Source organism: Atractosteus spatula, chromosome 13, assembly GCF_055471065.1.
Source record: "Atractosteus spatula isolate fAtrSpa1 chromosome 13, fAtrSpa1.hap1, whole genome shotgun sequence".
Lineage (NCBI taxonomy): Eukaryota > Metazoa > Chordata > Actinopteri > Semionotiformes > Lepisosteidae > Atractosteus > Atractosteus spatula.
The window spans coordinates 7,400,310-7,417,977 of record NC_142718.1 but is presented as its reverse complement, the minus strand read 5'-3'; the positions used below and the strand labels follow the sequence as shown (position 1 = coordinate 7,417,977).

The window sequence follows — 17,668 nt, the reverse complement described above, 5'->3', positions numbered from 1 at the left end:
GGACTTTTGTGGGATAAGCCGGGATGACGTGGTATCTAGACCAGACAAGACCAGTGAACAGGCACATGCTTGACCAGGGGTAAACTATCATGAGCAACCTGGTGCAAAGCATGTGGCTCTTATACAGTAGATCCCTTGCTGTTGATGATCAATGTAAATCACCATAATGAATTCAACTTGATTATATGTTCTATAAAATGAGAGTGCTATGAAAGAGTATCTTGATAATTTTGTGGATGTGTTGCAGTGTGATAAGCTTCTTTTTTTATGCTCACTAATTCTTAGTCATTTCTTCTCATCACTAGTAAGCGCCCTTAAGATTGCTGGCATGATCATTTGCCATTAAAAAGTGGTGTGTTACTAAAGCTCACCTTTTCACTCTTAAAGTCATGATAACCTGGTATACTGTCAGGGTCACTCTGGTGTTATCTAGGCTATGCGCTGAAAGCTTTTCAAGGAGTGAAATGTATCTACATTCTGGGACATTTGCCACTTGTTTCCCTTGATGTCTGCAGTGCACAGTAATCAATTTGAATCAGTATTAGGGCTCTGATTTTGTCACAGTAAAATGTTTAAATGTTGTGAAATTGTTAATGGGACTAGAAGCAACGTCCTCAAGTCATGATAAATGAGCAAAAATCAAGATCAAAATCAAGAATATTACAGTAACAGTACCTGCTTGATTACATTTTAGTCAGGCGGGACTGGAATTGTATTACCTTTCACTTACATACGTTGTATTTTGCTATGGCATTTTGTGTTTTGGTGCTCAAAATACCACATTTCATATGTGTGTAGGTTAGATTCATTAGATTCACAGATTAGTGTTTTAAAATGCCTGTGATGCTTTCTTCCACATTTCTTGGGACATTCCCACATTTAATGTTTCTTTGTTATGACACCAATCAAGACTGTGATGTAACTGTATCTGCATTTGTCTTGTGCGACTGATCTCCTTTATCATCCCTGTTAATACTACTTACGTAGTGGCTCCTGCCAGATCATTATCATGGGGCTGAGAGAACTTAGACAGCAGTGACTTTTGCAGGCACCTTGGCCTTTCTTTAACAGGGTATAGATGAAATCTTTTTTCAAAAATCAGTTGCACGCTACAGAAAAAATATTTGCGCATTAACAACCTGCTGTTAAGAGTGCACTGTTTTTTTGTTTCATCAGGCCTGCAAAAACCCTATTTGCCTCGATCTTTCTCCAAATCATTTTAATGGGCGACTCACCGGAAATAAAGTTGTGAATTGGGATATTAAGGTAAAGTGTTATTTTCACGATGTGAAGTTCTTAGACTCTTCACTACAGTGGATTTAGAGCCTGTGACAAACAAGAAAATCGGACAGATCCAGAAAGCAAGACATGTGGCTGTCCAGAGCCTCTTCTGTAGCTTGTAGCATGATAAAAGAACATTAAGTTACAGTACAAGATATGTCTCTTTTGATCATTTTTAGTGGATACACAGTGCCATATTTCTGAATGCTCGGAAACATTTTTTTAGATTTTTTTTAAGTATAATCACAAAAAGTAAACAGTACTTCTGTTAATATTTCAGTAAAGCACTTCCTTTGTCGATAAAAAATGTAGATCCCAAAGATGTCTGCCCCAGAGGGCAAATACTGTGAAATAAAATCTGTTCGTTGGACTGCCTCATAAACAATCGTTAATATTCGTTGCAGGACATGATCAACTGCATTGGAGGCCTGAACGTGCTATACCCATTGCTGGAACAGATCAGTAATCTGAGTGGAGCAGTAAAGAGTGAAGATGCTTCCGGCTCTGAGTACATTACAACAGAATTGTGTACCCCCTCAGACGGGGACTGGGTTATTTTACCTTCAACCAAAGCTTCAGGTGAAAGTCTTATTAAACACTATGCTGAAAAGTGAAGAAAAGAAACGCAACGTTTCGGCTGTGGAGCCTTCTTTGGCCCCACTCTCAAAGAAGACTCCACAGCTGAAATGTTGTGTTTTCTTTCTTCTCTTTTCAGCATGGAATAAACCTTTACTTGTTCCTTTGCAGCCTACACATGCTGACGCAGCTACCTACTTGAACTATTAAACACTATACTGTTTTTTGACACTTATAATGTATTATGCTTTTGTCTGGGCAGTCATCTTTAAGTTTGCATAAGTCTTAAGTAAAAAAAATCAGTTTTAAAGACTTTCCATACCCTAACATTTTGCAACTGTCAAGAAAGAAAACAGGAAGGTATGCAGTTTTTTTTTCAAGAGGCTTGGGAGTTCAGTGGGATTGTATCAGCCAGACTGTGTTGACAGTGTTCCGCCAAAAAGATCGAGGGTGAATGAAAAAAAAAATTGCCCCTGTGCCAACAAGGGAGGCTGGTTTCCCACAAATTGAGAAGAAGAGAAAAATGATTGTTTTTTCAATAAAAATGCAAGAACAATCCTCAAACATCCCCTGCAGCAACTGCCACACTTGACCACATACTGAAGGATGCACTTTAGAATGGTCGCAGGAAATTGAAAGCTAAAAGCCCCCCCACAAAGGTACCACCTTGGGCTGTGTGGTGGCTCTGTGGCTAAGGATCGTATTCCGGGGCCAGCAGAGGAATCCTACTCCGTTGGGCCCCTGAGCAAGGCCCTTAACCCCAACTGCTCCAGGGGCCATATGAATGGCTGACCCTGCGTTCTGACCCCAAGCTTCTCTCTCCCTGTCTGTGTGTCTCATGGAGAGCGAGCTGGGGTCTGCGAGAAGACAAATTCTAAACACAAGAAATTGTATATGGCCAATAAAGTGATCTTAAGATCTGATCTGATCTTATCTTATCGTTTTCTTTAATCGCTTTCTTTTTCTCTTTCCAGAGGCCAGATTGGAAAAGAATGTCGTTGCTACATTCCTCCTGATGATCAAGCACTTCATTCAAAGGCATCCGATCAACCAAGAAAATCTTATTCACTCCCATGGAGTTGCTACCTTAGGGGCCTTGTTACAAAAGGTAAGTCCAGTAAAGCTTCAGTGAACAGGACCAAGGAGGAGACGGACCTGGATTGTTTGCAGTCCTACCTTATTCACATTTCAAAAGCAAATATTTAATCAAATGTAATAAGAATACTAAATGAGTGTTGCTTTCTAATTTCCCTGTATGATGGTTGACTGTCACACAACTGATATGTGCCATAATTTAGAAGAATCTCATTAGTGATAACACTTACTAGAGCATAAAGATAAAGCCCATAAGCCTGTTAGGTGGTGGCAAATGGCTGTATTGACTTTATCTCAACAGGCTTAAACAGAAGTCTCCCATTTAAAGCTAAAAAAAACATACTCTAGCACTAATCCTACTCTAGTGCTGTCCTCTTGTCTAAATAAGCAGGCCGTGGTTTGTATACAATTGAGGATGCAACAGAACTACATACAGTAAACATCTGAAATCCTTTGCCAAATTAAGTTGAAGTTTGTGCCGTTTAGGTTTTCTGCACTGTTTTGTACCATGGTCTTTTATAGTTTTATTTTTTTTGCGATGGAATTCTTTTCATATGAGCCACATAGTGAAAGTGTGGAATTTAACCCAATGGATGTGACGTTAATAGGGGGCTGAGACTAAGAAGTCTTATTTAGAATGTTGTACACATTCTCTGTCCCCTTGTTTTATAAGGTCGTTGCTTTACTAAGAATACTTGAGAGCAAGGCGGATACTTTATGGGAACCTGTCTGTACACTGATAGGATAGAGGACCTGACTTCTTTAGCCTTCAGCAGGGATTACAAAGTAAAGTGAAACAAGGTGCTGAAAGGAATTTCAGAAGCGAATGCTCAGCACTGAAACCGAAACTACTTACACGTGCTGTGAAAGCTGATGTGTCCTGAAATCTTGCAAACTAATAGATTAGGACAGCAAACATAGTGTGCCTATCTTTCATTTCTACTCTTTTTTTAATTTTAGCGGCTTTTAGGTCTACATATTTTGTTTTTAATAAATATTAAATCAGGGTTGTTTAATATGTTATTTTAGAAATAAACATCACCCCAAAAATGAATTCAATTACAGAGGAATACTCACAAAGCTGCTGGTATTTTTTATTGCTACAATAACAAAGTGATATTTCTTGAAGTGTATATGAAACTCTTGCTTTGGGGCTACAGTGTGCCCCTCAAGGAGACAGTTCTTGAGCATCTTGCGGTTTAGAAAATTTATTTTTCAATGCCGGATGCCGGGACCTAACACAGATGTATTTTTTTTCCCCTGCCAGCTGCCAAGCAGCTTGGTGGATGTGAATGTGTTAGTGGCTGTTCAGCTGCTGACTGAGCAGGTGTCTGTAGAGAAGAACCCCCAGCTGTTGCAGCAGATGTACCACCACCTTCTCTTCAACTTCAACATCTGGAATCAGGGAGACTTTCCTCTTAGAATCGGTAGGTGAGAGGAACTATGTGGGATCTGTCTTTTTGTGAGTGTACAATGCACCATTTATTTCTTTGGAATGAGCTCTTAATTGGGTAATTCTGTTCTTGTACCACCCCTTTACTAAGATAACTGTCAGTTCCTCCTCACCCAAAAGCAGCTGTATTCCTTAATTAAATCTGAAGTTCAGGATGTTTTTTATAGTTTGACACATATGTGTTACACATTTCTGCTTCATGAACAGCGGCTTTGTTTTAACATAGGGTTGAAATTCTTGGTAGCATGCAGATTTCTGCTTCCTGTATGTGCTACAAGATAATTTACTACATTAAATGTCGGCCATGTGTTTGCCCAGTCCTGCTGGCTACATCTTAATTTCCCTTTCAATTTACGCAGTTTGCGAAGCATCCTAGTTTGGTATCATCTACGAACTTGACTGGTTTAAGAACCAAAATCTAGATAAATAATATAAATAGATAATTGTCTTAATACGGATCTCTATGGTATTTCACTCATTACTCCAATGTGATCGTTCAACCCTTATCCATAAATTACCAGTTCTCAACCAAAATACAAGTTTTGAATTCTAGAGTTGCCTTGAATTCCTACTGGAACAAGTAATAGGTTTATTCCATGCTGAAAAGAGAAGAAAGAAAACACAACGTTTCAGCTGTGGAGCCTTCTTCAGGTGTGAGAAAGACAGGGCAGTAAGCAAAGGTAATGTAGCAGGAGAGAGGAGGAGGGAGAGGAGGGAGCAGGGGACAGATAGAGTGGGCAATCAGGTGGTGTGGAGTCAGGATAGGTGAAGAGAGGTGTGAAATGAAACCTACAATGAATAGAGAGAATTTAGAAGAAAAGTAGTCTGTCGTTAAGAGAAGGGGGAAGGTGTGATCCTAGCTGCAGGATCATTTTGGTTTCTGTAGTCTTTCTGATGTAGGAGTTCGGAAAACCGTCTTTGAGGACACAGATAGAGAGATAAGAGTGGTCATGGCCGTCAGAGGTGAAATGAGAAACAGTGGGCTTGGAGAGATCTTTAATCTTCACAGCCCTGACATGTTCTCTGAAGTGGTCTCCGAGTCTCCTTCCTGTTTCTCCAATGCAGATAGCTGGGCATTTACTGCAAGAGATACAGTAAATAAGGTTGCCGGAGGTACAGGATGTCATCTGGGTGATCTGGAATTGTCCTGAGGGGCCTTGAATGAGTGTGGTGTTAGATGTGTACTTGCAGGTGATACAGCGAGCTCTGTTGCAAGGGAAAGTGCCTGGTGTGGATGGTTGCTGAGGGCGGTCAAGGGAGTTGTGAGCAATAAGGTTGCACAGATTAGGTGGTCGGCGATATGAGATGATGGGGCGGTCAGAAAAGAGGGCCCCAAAGGAGGGATCATCCTGTAGGATGGAAAAGTTGTCGTTAATAGTCCTGGGGATAGGAAGTGTGTTGGGGTGGTAGGAAAGCACCAAAGGAGTGCAGTTGTTACAGCGGGAGTTCCTGATTGAGTTGATGGTCCAAGGGGTGTTTTTGGCTCGGGCAAGGACCCTGTCAGTAACACTGCTAGGGTATCATCTGTTGATGAAAAAGGAGTACATTTCGAGGGCTTGGTTCTGGAAGTCGATGTTGTCGCTGCATAATCGTCGTAGCCGAAGGAACTGTGGAAAAGGGAGATAGCTTTTAGTGTGTTTGGGGTGAAATGAGATAGCTGTGTGAATCCGTGGGTTTGTAATAGAAACTACAAACCCTCTATTACAAACCCACGGATTCAAAAATTTCAGTTAAAAATGGAAAATTATGCCTTTCTCCGCTGAAAGCTGCAAAATCCGTCTGGAGCAAACTAATAAAAGAGTGGCAGTGCACTTTTGATCATTTATTTATGCTGGGGGCAAAAGTAATAAAAAAAACCTTCAATGAAGTCGCATTGATCTCTGTTGTACAAGTGTTATGAAAAGCAATATACTTTCAACGGAGCAAGAAGAGGTCAGTTCTGTGCTGAAAAGTAGAAGAAAGAGAGGAAAAGGTTTGGGCTGTGCAGCCTTCTCTGGGTGTGAGAGAGAATGGGAAGACAGGAATATGCAGTAAAGTAGTAGGATTTGCCATCAAGGATTTCACTGTTGCTCCCATTCTACACCAACTCCCTCTCCCAGGGCATCAAAGAAAGCTTCTCCATTTTACAGAGTCCTGTCAAGTGAAATCTTTTTTTCCAGACCCACCAATCATATCATAACACGCACCACCTAATATCCACAGCATCTTTTTTTTTTGGTCCCTTTACTGCCCACAGCCTCCTCACCCTAAAATACCTATCCTAGTATAGCCGGTTCAGGAAACTTCTCAGAGCAGTGAGGATTAAAGATCTCCTGAAGACCGTAGTGCCTCATTTTTTTTCCATCTCTGGCTTTTCACAGACACGCCAAGACTCCAGAAGCCAGCACTGTTGTTAAACTAGTATCACACCTTCCCCCAGCTCCCAATGTTTAATTTATTTTTAAATCTCTCCCATTTGTTTTCTGACTTACCCTGAAACTCGTATACCAGATTTCCATTTCTTTTGACACTGTCTGTTTGTCCACCTGTTTGCTTCATAAACCTTGTTGTGCTTTTTCTTTTTTTCTGTGTGGAATTAATTACGACATGTTCCTTTAAAGCTCCCAGTCAAACTTACTTTAATCGATACATTTGGTCTGCTTAAGGAAAAGAAAACCATTTGGGTAATTAAATTCCCCAAGAGCTACAGTGAGCTGCAGGGAAACCAGTCACATTCTCAGAGTTTGTTGTGTACTATAGCTGTGTTGTGTTTTATGTGTCTAGAAAGAAATTTGTGTCGGTATTTATCAATTAACCTTGTGGTTTTGTTTCGTTGTCGTGAAGGTCACATACAATACATGTCAACTATAATCAAAGACAGCCGGAAGCAGTTCAGAAAGAAGTATGGGGTACAGTTTCTTCTGGACACCATTCGCCTCTATTATGGGTATGTGTTTTACCTGACCGGATATTAGGTGGAATCAGTACTTGTTACAGTAACGCCCAGACTGGGCTTTGCAATTCTTTTACAACCCCAAATGTGTTCTCTTCCATTGCAAAAGATTTCAGCGTTCGTCCACAAAAGCACACGTTTTCCCGTCTGGAATTCAGTCACGGATACCTTGTGAATGATTATCAGGAGTCTGATTTCCCATTTTTAGTTAAGCTGTAAATTGTTAAAGCAATCGTTCAATTGTGATAAGCCATTCCTGGTGGTTGTGATTTGCATGCTTCTATTATCAAGTTGTCAGTACGGCTTGGAATCTAAAGTATTGATTAATGTTTGTTAATGTGCCCTTTTTTTGTGAAGGGTGTGCATGATACTGTAGGAGCCTATTGAATGGAATTGTGGTTAATTTTCCTATTAGCAATTAAATTTTCTAATGAGTAAACAACACAAACTTTCGCAATACTAATGTAGCATTCACTAAAAGATGTATAAATATTTTAACATTTTATTTTTTAACATTGTGGACTTCAAAAGGGAGAAATAAAACAAGGCATTTGTTAATTGGGCCCATAGTGTTTGCAGTCATGCTAAAGGACTCTTTTGGCTATAATATGAAAGTGGAAAAAATGGTGCTTTTTGGTTCACTGTATTGATGTTATTTTTTGTCTTAATGCATAATGAATGTTTTTAAAGTACAAATCATGAGGAAAGGTAAAAAATGTTAACTACACATTAGGTTTCCTGTTCTATTCCGTGCCCTACATCAGAATAGTCCTGTATTTAGAGCTCATGCCTGGAAGTGATGAGCACCTTCCTCTCCTCAGGACTCAAAGTAAGAGGAGCGATCTGAGTGAGGATGATATGAAGACCATCCGGGCCTCTCTCTGCGGACTTCTCAAGTACTATATTAGCAAAGGGGTGGTCCAGGAGGAGCTGCAGAGCATCCTGGGGTACATAGCTGCCATCGGTGATGAAGAGCAGGTAAAAAGGAGAAGAAGTTGCGTTTTTGAACCGTCTATCTTTCTTTTTTCAGTTCTTAAATGTTCTGCTGACATAAAGACCTCTGTACTCCATAAACTATATTTTGTATTGGGCTCCCTCTGATGGCTTGTCTCACGCATTACTGAATAATACTCTATTATTACGCATTACTGAATACTACTACTACTAATAATAATAATATGGACACTCCACTCAAAGTGCTTTACAGGTAATGGGGACTCTCCTCCACCACTACCTATGTGGATGATGCGATGACAGCCAAAGTGCGCTCACCACACATCAGTTCAGAGATGGGGATTATTAGGAGGCCATGATTGGTAAAGGGCAGGGGGAAATTTGGCCAGGATGCCGGGGTTACAGTATAGCCTTACACCTTTTTGAGACACGCCCCTGGATTTTTAATGGCCACAGAGATTCAAAACCTTGGTTTTATGTCTCATTCAAAGGACGATGCCCCTTTACAGTATAGTGTCCCCGTCACTATACTGGGGCATTAGAGCCCACACAGACTGCAGGGTGAGCGCCCCCTACTCACACCTGCTGAGCTTCAGGGGGCTGCCAGATGTGAGTTGCAGGGTGATGTAGCTGCTGGCTTAAGTAACTTTGCACAGCTGCATTGCTGAGCTGCATGCACCCATAGCTGAAAAAATGTATTTTTTCAGCTATGTCTCATCCTTTTGATGAGACGTAAAACCGAGGTCCTGACTCTCTGTGGTCATTAAAAATCCCAGGGTGTTTCTCGAAAAGAGTAGGGGTGTAACCCCGGCGTCCTGGCCAAATTTCCCATTGGCCCTTACCAATCATGGCCTCCTAATAATCCCCATCTATGAACTGTCTTCATTACTCTGCTCTCCTCCCCACTGATAGCTGATGTGTGGTGAGCGTTCTGGCGCACTATGGCTGCCGTCGCATCATCCAGGTGGGGGCTGCACATTGGTGGTGGTGGAGGGGAGTCCCCATTACCTGTAAAGCGCTTTGAGTGGAGTGTCCAGAAAAGCGCTATATAAGTGTAAGCAATTATTTATTATTATTATTATTATTTGATTACAAATGTAAGAATTGATAAATGACTTCATTATCATGTGAATATAAGTGGCCCTTGTGTATTCTTGTATTTCACCTGTTGGGTACATAAGAACCATACAATATGAATCTTATTGTAAGTTAAGGTGAAAACACTCCATGCCACAATATCTACAGTATATATCAAATGACCTGTACTTTTCTGTAGAGAGTTTGAATATTTCTAGAGGCTTTTTAGGCTGTTTTCATGCATTCTTGGCTCCTGTTTAAGCTAGCTTCATACACGGATGGCATTTAAAAAATAAAAAAGTACAAAAGTTTTTTATCAGACAGTAGGAAAACTGTTAGACTTACATTTAACTGCATTTTTCATTCTCTGAAGTTGTTTAAAGTGGAACAGCTGTTCAGGTAATGCATAGATAGAAGGCTTAAGACACTTCTTTTCTGTCCATTGGCACTAAAGCTCTAACATTTCAGGTGATCGATTGCATTTCAAAAAGGCAGCGATTACATAACATACAAAGTTAGCCTTTTCCAAGCAAGACTGAATTTCTGTACAGGACATGTTTTCTGTCTGAGCGCCGGTGGCATTTCTTGGGCAAGCCTCTGTCTGGGCTAATTTCTTATTTTTTGTCTCTTGGCAGCTGTGTGGAATTCTGGAAGTTTTACTGAATTTGCTACAGACCAGTGCGGCCAGGGACCAACTCTTTCTGCTGCTGTTTGAGCCTGGCAATGCAGAGATTTTCTACAGTCTCCTCCCAAACTACAAATACACTGACCGGCTGAGGGACCTGGTCTTTAAGGTGAGAGGAGAGGTAGCAGGACTCTCCATTTTGTGTCTCTGCTACTTGTCTGTCTGCTAGTGTCTTACATTACAGAAAACAATGGTTAAAAACAAGGAAAATGACACAGGACTGAAATTTTTGTTAATGTAATTTCAATAGACGAAAAGAAGAATGTCTAAAACATGCTGGTACATGGTATTACCGGGGATAGTTAGTGTAGATTCCATAGAGGTAATCCTTGCTTAACAAATCATCTAGGATTCTATGTAGAAGCAATTAAAAGTAAACGGTGCTTATAACATTCACTGTACGGCTGTTTTCAGAAAGCATTTAAGAAGGTTTCCCATGCGAGTCTCATTTATTAAACTTAATGCTGGGGCAGCAAATTAGTCACACATTCTTGGTCTGGAGACAGCCGGAATACAGTGAGGTCGATAACAGGAGGAATGAGATACGATTCAGGCGTGGCCAGATATATAGCAAATGAATTAGTTTAAATAAAGGTTTGGCTTTTGCAAATAAGAAACTATTTCTTCTTCACGGAAATTCTTAATTTCATTATACAGTATAGACTTATAAACTGCATCTGCTTTTGGTGGTCTATATAGCATACACCTTGCTATGGAACTATGGAACATTCTTTAATGGGTCTGACCCACATAAATTCAGACAGTCTTGATTCCTCAAACTTAAGTTCCTGAACCTGAATACTCTTTTTGATGAATAGTACTACACCTCCCCTCCTCTGTCTTTCCTGTGTCTCTGGAACAGAGTGTAGCCAATAATGTAAATTCCTCTAGAGCATTTTCTGTTGGCCAGGTTTCTGTGATTCCAGTGACGTCATAAGTGCCTGCTAATGGGGTAGCTTCTATCTCATCTCGATCTATGTCATGTGGTCAGTGACTCTCTTAAAGGGAATTAATGATACAGATTACACTGGAGCAAGGTCATGCTCAAAATCTGTTCTATAAAGAAAGATTGAAAACAGGGAGTTTGATATTACCCCTCTTCTTACTCATGTCTTATTGTACCGTGAATCCTCGTTCAACATTTCTTAATTGGTCCTGAAGAATAATAAACATACATTTAAAATCTTTTTGAATTGCTTGCTGTTCTTGTGTGCTATTTCTGTTTCTTGTCCTCTGTTCCCAGTCAGCGGTCAGGTAGTCTGCAGTTTTACAAGAGCTTTTCAAAGTAGCAGCTCCTGGGAAGATGGTTGAAAATGTTAAATAGGACCAGTTAAGCCACTCAGCAGTTGGTTTAGTTTCTTAAGAGCTGATGTTGTAATTAAAAAACCCACAAACACAGCAGCCATCCGGGACCGGAGTTGGACAACCCTGGCACAGAGTGTGAGCTCCAAACTACTTTACTCCAAACTGCATGGACTGAGTTCTTTTGCTGGTCTGTAAAAGATACACTGTACTTTTCAGTCTGTAGATTGCTGTTGACCAGAATGTGACTTTTCATTCCTGATAAATCATATCATTCGTCTATTATGCTGTGCGTTTTGCTTTCAAGGTCTCGTGATTTTAACATCATTCCATTGTAAGATTAGGAAAACCGATTTTGTTCTTCTCCGTATGAAGCGATCCTCCTGGCTTCACTGCCATGATTATAATAATAATAATGATAATTGCTTACACTTATATAGCGCTTTTCTGGACACTCCACTCAAAGCGCTTTACAGGTAATGGGGACTCCCCTCCACCACCACCAATGTGCAGCCCCCACCTGGATGATGCAACGGCAGCCATAGTGCGCCAGAACGCTCCCCACACATCAGCTCTCAGTGGGGAGGAGAGCAGAGTGATGAAGCCAGTTCATAGTTGGGGATTATTAGGTGGCCATGATTGGTGAGGGCCAATGGGAAATTTGGCCAAGACGCCGGGGTTACACCCCTACTCTTTTCGAGAAACGCCCTGGGATTTTTAATGACCACAGAGAGTCAGGACCTCGGTTTTACATCTCATCCGAAGGATTATGTACCTGCTGCAGGGAGAAATGAACCAACGGCCTCCTTGCACATCGTTAGTGGCTCCAGGCTGCTGAGGACAGATCTGGTTAAGTGGTTTGTGCTTCGTTTGGCAGGTATTTGAGCGGATGCTGAAGAGCGACAAGGTGTATGAGAAGAGCAAGCAACGCATCAAACTGAGGGAGGTGGGCTACTCTGGGATGATGCTCCTCTTCAATGAAATTCCTATTACCGTCTCGCTTATTAAAAACCTTTTGAACCAGGTGCTCAGCTCAGGTAAGCTGAAAGAGGAAACCTCTTCTGTTCTAGTGCTATTCTGGGCAGCTCTAAGACTTCAAATGTGGCTAATTCTTTTAAAAAATAAATGTGATACAACCTCGTCATGGAAGTATAATTTCTTGAAGCAAATAGTTGTTTTAGAGGCACATTCAAATTAGATTTCATTTCTTTCCTTTTCAAGAAAACACCTGGCTTATGGTTAGTAAGTTAATGAGCCCTGTTAAGGGTGAATTAGCTGTTTGTGGTTGCTTACCTGAGAGAAATGTGTGAAAATTAGAATCCTTTGATTGTCCCACTTGATATTGTTCTACTTTATAACCCTGTGAAAAGTCAGAATTAATATCCATATATGCCATATATAATGTACACTGTCACCAAAATATGTAGTAGCATTTTCTATTTCCAAAACTAAAGATTTAAATGTAATGTTGTTTGCTGAACTGTTATATTTAACAGTAAACATTAAATTATGAAATGGTAAAGATTTGTAGAAAATTGTATCTCTTTAAAGTTTAAATACTTTTTTCTACATATATCAACATGTAAATAGGTATATATAATTATTGCTAGATCTCAAAAAATGAAACGATATAAGGTTGTTTTTTTTTATTGTCCTCATAAGTACTCAGAATTTTAAGCAACTAGTCTTGGTTCCTTGCAATAGGGACTCTCCTGTGCAGAGTAACATGTCTTGACTCCTTTTTTTTCTATTTTGTCCCTCATTTCCTTTCAGTAGGGAGGTTTGGTCATTGCTAAAGACAAAGATAACCATAAGCATCATACTCTTAGCTGATGCCTAGTTGTGTTTTGTAATGTGTGTTCAACTGTGTCAGTGACTTTTGTAGGTTATATTGTGGTAAGGGCATTTCCGATATAACTACTGAGGTTAAATGCTGACCTATTTTGTTAGGTTACTGAAGATGTTCTTTTGTATTTATTTTTAGACCCAGTGGTGAACTATAAAGATCTCATGGCTGTTGTGCACTTGACCCACAAAGCAGGACTTAACATTCGATTACTAGTGTGTAAAAAGGTGAGTAACTTCGCTGCCAACGTCAGGTGTGGCACATTTTTCATAAAAAAGATATTGAAGAGCCCTCTATGAAAAAAAATTAAGCTGTCTTTATAATACGTTAGGAGGTAATGGAGAGGTAAAAAGCAAGGTTAATACAGTAACTAAGTTAGTTCCAGTTTTAGTAGCGAGTGATCTTCAAATAGACTATCAGATGAGATTAGGAAGTACTGAATAAATCTGCCAGTAAAAAAATAAAAGCTGAAAGTTGCTGGTTAACTCCATTTATTTCTGATCAATCATGTAGCAGTGAGGGTTATGGTTAGTTAAAACATATTCATGAGGTAAAGAATTCTGAAGCGTAATTTGTGGCATGAAACAACAAAAGTGAAAAAAAGATGCCTATAAAAAAAGACTGAATTATTAAAGGGCAGTAGTTGTGTCATTGGTAATGAGGGGGGGCAAAAGCCACTATTTTTACTCTTTTGAAGATTTTGAAGACAAGCACATGCTTGTAAAAGTATTTCCCCTGCAACGATTGCCGTCTGTTCTTGCAATTACAACACTTTTAAATAAGACTTTACATTTAGTATCGTTACAATCTACTCTAAACTAATAAATCTACAACATAGATTTTTAAAGAAAATCAGAAGATTCTCAGTGGCATAAGTATTCAACCCCTTTGATTAATATTTGAATTGCAACCCTAAATCAGTTAAGGTGCAAAGGAATAGTGTGAAAGGTCAACAAATTTGGGTAATGATCTCTGTGTGTGAAATCATGCTTAAATCAGAGTAAATCATGTCGCTGTGCATTCCTTCAGTTTGATGTTGCTTTTCAGGACACAACTTGCATAGTGATACATCAAACCAACTATCAAAAACTCTCTGTCTTTCAAAAGAAGTCAGAGAGGCACAGATCAGGAGAAGGTTGCTTATCCCTTTACGTACAGCGTTGTTTATCATTAAAAAGGGGAATGTGCATCGTAACACATAACATAACATCACTTTATTAGCCCTATACAATTTCTTGCATTAGGAATTTGTCTTTTCACATACCCCAGCTTGCTCTCCATGAGACAGACAGGGAAGAGAGAAGCTGGCAAGGCAGCACGAGCACAAGGCAGGGTACACCCTGGAGGGGGCGCCAGTCCAAGCAATCATACCTGGGGACAATTTGGAGGCCACGGTAAAGGCCGAGGGGGGAAATTTGGCCCGGACACTGGGATAACTCCCGACTCTTATCGAGAAATGCCCGGGGATCTTTAATGACCGCTGAGAGTCAGGACCCCGGTTTAATGTCTCATCCGAAAGACGGCGCCCACTAAAGTATAGTGTCCCCGCCACTATACCGGGGCATTAGGACCCACACAGACTGCAGGGCGGGCACCCCTCACTGGTCCCACTAACACCACTTCCAGCAGCAACCATAGCTTCCCAGGAGGTCTCCCATCCAGGTACTGTCCAGGCTCAACCCTGCTGAGCTTCAGTGGGTAGCCGGTTGAGAGCTGCAGGGTGATATAGCTGCTGGCTATGGTCACACTTAATATATCAAATGAAATTTTTGGTCTAAATGCAATCTGTTAATCTTGTGCCAGACAGGCAGGCAGCACATCACCATCTGTCAAGCACGGTGGTCTCAGTATGAGGTTATGGGAATGCATCTGAAGCAGAGTGATGACTGAGCAAAGTACAGCAGATCCAAGTGACTAGCCTGCTTGAGTCAGCAAAATATCTAAAACTGTGTGGAAAATGTACATTTTAGCAAAACGTCCTGAAAGTACAAGGCCAAACCGCACTGGAGTGGTTTTGCAAGAAGAGAATTGATGTTCTTGACTAAGCCCGGTCAAAGCCCTGACTTGAGTCTGGAAATAGAAACGTTATAGTGAGACTTACTGATTGTATTTCATCAGCTGATCCCAGCAAACATGTTAGAACTGAAAGAACTTTGAAAAATTGCGGACGTTATTTGCAAGTCATCGAAATGTGATATAATTGGTAGGGGTTAAATACTTTTGGAAAGGCGGCATGTGAAGTTCATTTTTATATCTGAAATCAATTTACTTTTTTTACCATATTACCATCATCACTGGTGGCTGTTGTTTTGAAATTTTCAAGAATAAATTAGAACTTTTGTTTGTTTTTTTTTTTAATTGAGATTTTTGTAAGCCAATTTTGAACCTAGAAAAATATGCACGTCTCAAGCTGTTATCATTGAAATAGTCCTCCTACCTGCTGCTAAAGATCTCCACTTTTTGAATTTCAAGTTACAAGCTACAGACTACAGACTACTGCCATGTTAGAATAATTTTTGTCTGGGATTTTTGTCTGCCTCCAGCAGATGTATTAAGCTCACGTTTGGGTAGAACAATGACTCCATCTAGTGCTAGGAAAGGAAGCCCTGCTTCAATGAATTCTCATTACAGCATAGTATACGTCCATGTTTCATTCTTGTTGGATTAATCCATGATTGATTTTTAAGACTTAGAATCCCTTCTTCTTATTCTTAAACATATACATAATATACATAATGACACACCTGAAGAAGGCTCCACGGCCGAAACGTTGTATTTTTTCTCTCTTCTTTTTTTCAGCATGGAATAAACCTATTACTTGTTCATATACATAATATGATATCTCTGTTTCTAGATCATTTTGGCTAAATGTGCTTTTACTTCAGACATTGCCTTTCCCAGTCTACATTATGGATTTACTCTGGAATTAGAAATCTCCCTGACGTGTCTTTTGTCCTTCCTTTCAAAGCTTTACCAGCTGCTACAGTCGCAGCAGGATGCGGCCCAGCAGATTTCCAGACAGCTCGGCTGGCAGGAGACTCTGGTCAAGCTGTTTCTTCGGGACAGTAGCGAGAGCCAGGAAGGCGGCAGCAGCAGCAGCAATAAAGCGGACACTACGAGTACGAGCAGCCTGGATTTCACCAAGAACAGGGTCAGCGTGTCCAGCTCCCTCTTGGAGAAAAAAGGATCCGGAGATGTTCAGGGAAGGTTAGAGGATGACAAGAATGGGGTTGACAGCCATAGCTTGACTGACAACAAATCCATTGACAGTCTGAGCCAGTCGTTGGATAATGGGGATCTTGATTCTCTGGACACCCCAGCGGAGGCTACCACAAAGCCGTGGGCCTCTAAAGCAGGAGGGCTGAGTTTAGATTTGTCCAGGACGCACTTGTACGAGCAGGCAGACAGTGGCAGTCAAACTCCTGGGAGCATGCCAAGCACCCCATCGCCACTGGAGACCTCAAGGCCTTTCCCCGGCCTCCAGGGGGAAAGAGAGCCATCCAGCTTTATGGACGACAGCTTCATTTTCACCGACGACTTCTCCTTGAATGAATCCTTTGCAAGTGCCGAGGTAACTGGGAAAAGGGGGGGGTGTTCAGGGGCGGTGTTTTTTGTTACAGGTTTCCTTGTGCTATGCTGTCGTCCAAGGTGAGCAGACTGAGTGTAATTGACAGTAGCCATCTGATTATTCACCCAGACATCAGTGAGCACAGCCTTCAGATAATAGAAATTGCAACAATGGTACCCTTTCTGAATTTCTGATTGCATGTGAGTGTCCTGTGTTCTCACATAGACATTACTGTATTTATCAAGGCCAGGTTTAATAAAATGTCCTCTAAGGGCAAATTACATTTTATGAACCAAACAGCGTCTTCCCTACATTCTGAAAAGTGACCTGCTGTATCTGTTTTACAGTGGTTCAGACATGTTGTTCTCAGACAGCAGTGATAAAAGTGCTGTAAGTTAAGAGTTACCTGCTCTGCCCAAGCAATACAGTATGTCATGAAAAACGTTTGAAGACTAAAGAATGGGACGTTTTAAGAGCTGTGAAGATTACTTTTGTTTTAGTAAACCTTCCCTGAAAAAGGTTTTGTCATGATTGCCCTACAGGCCTGCCACAAATCTAACAAGAAAAGCTCTCACAATTGAAATCAAAAATACCAACCCAACCATTTGACTTTTAAAATCTTCCTTTTAGGGGTTTAGTGTTTACTAGATTACTTGACTGGTATATTTGGATAATCATTTTGCTTGTTTCCTTAACCTTTTAACGTTATTTGTGTTTGTGATCATTCTAAGAAGGCAGTAATACAAAAACATGCTTCTTCATTGCTCATGGCTTCACCAATCGCTAAGAACTTGAAAGAATTAGATTGTCCCAAACCAGCTACAGTAGTGGGTCTGCTTAAACAATTAACAGATCAGCAGGTGCTGCTGGTTAACAATGAAGTGACTGAATATTCATGC

At 40.6% G+C, this 17,668-nt stretch overlaps 1 protein-coding gene across 2 annotated transcripts in view; it reads left to right on the top strand.

Moving 5' to 3' along the window:
• nbeal1 (neurobeachin-like 1) overlaps window positions 1-17,668 on the top strand; it is a 126,699-nt gene that overhangs the window by 78,208 nt on the left and 30,823 nt on the right. For both annotated transcript variants that reach the window (XM_088930182.1, XM_088930181.1), the window contains 10 exons: window positions 1,177-1,266; window positions 1,686-1,860; window positions 2,832-2,965; window positions 4,220-4,379; window positions 7,229-7,331; window positions 8,159-8,315; window positions 10,004-10,162; window positions 12,233-12,392; window positions 13,340-13,428; window positions 16,170-16,772. In XM_088930182.1, coding sequence (XP_088786308.1) covers window positions 1,177-1,266; window positions 1,686-1,860; window positions 2,832-2,965; window positions 4,220-4,379; window positions 7,229-7,331; window positions 8,159-8,315; window positions 10,004-10,162; window positions 12,233-12,392; window positions 13,340-13,428; window positions 16,170-16,772 — 1,830 coding nt within the window. The remainder of the gene's footprint in view (window positions 1-1,176; window positions 1,267-1,685; window positions 1,861-2,831; window positions 2,966-4,219; window positions 4,380-7,228; window positions 7,332-8,158; window positions 8,316-10,003; window positions 10,163-12,232; window positions 12,393-13,339; window positions 13,429-16,169; window positions 16,773-17,668) is intronic.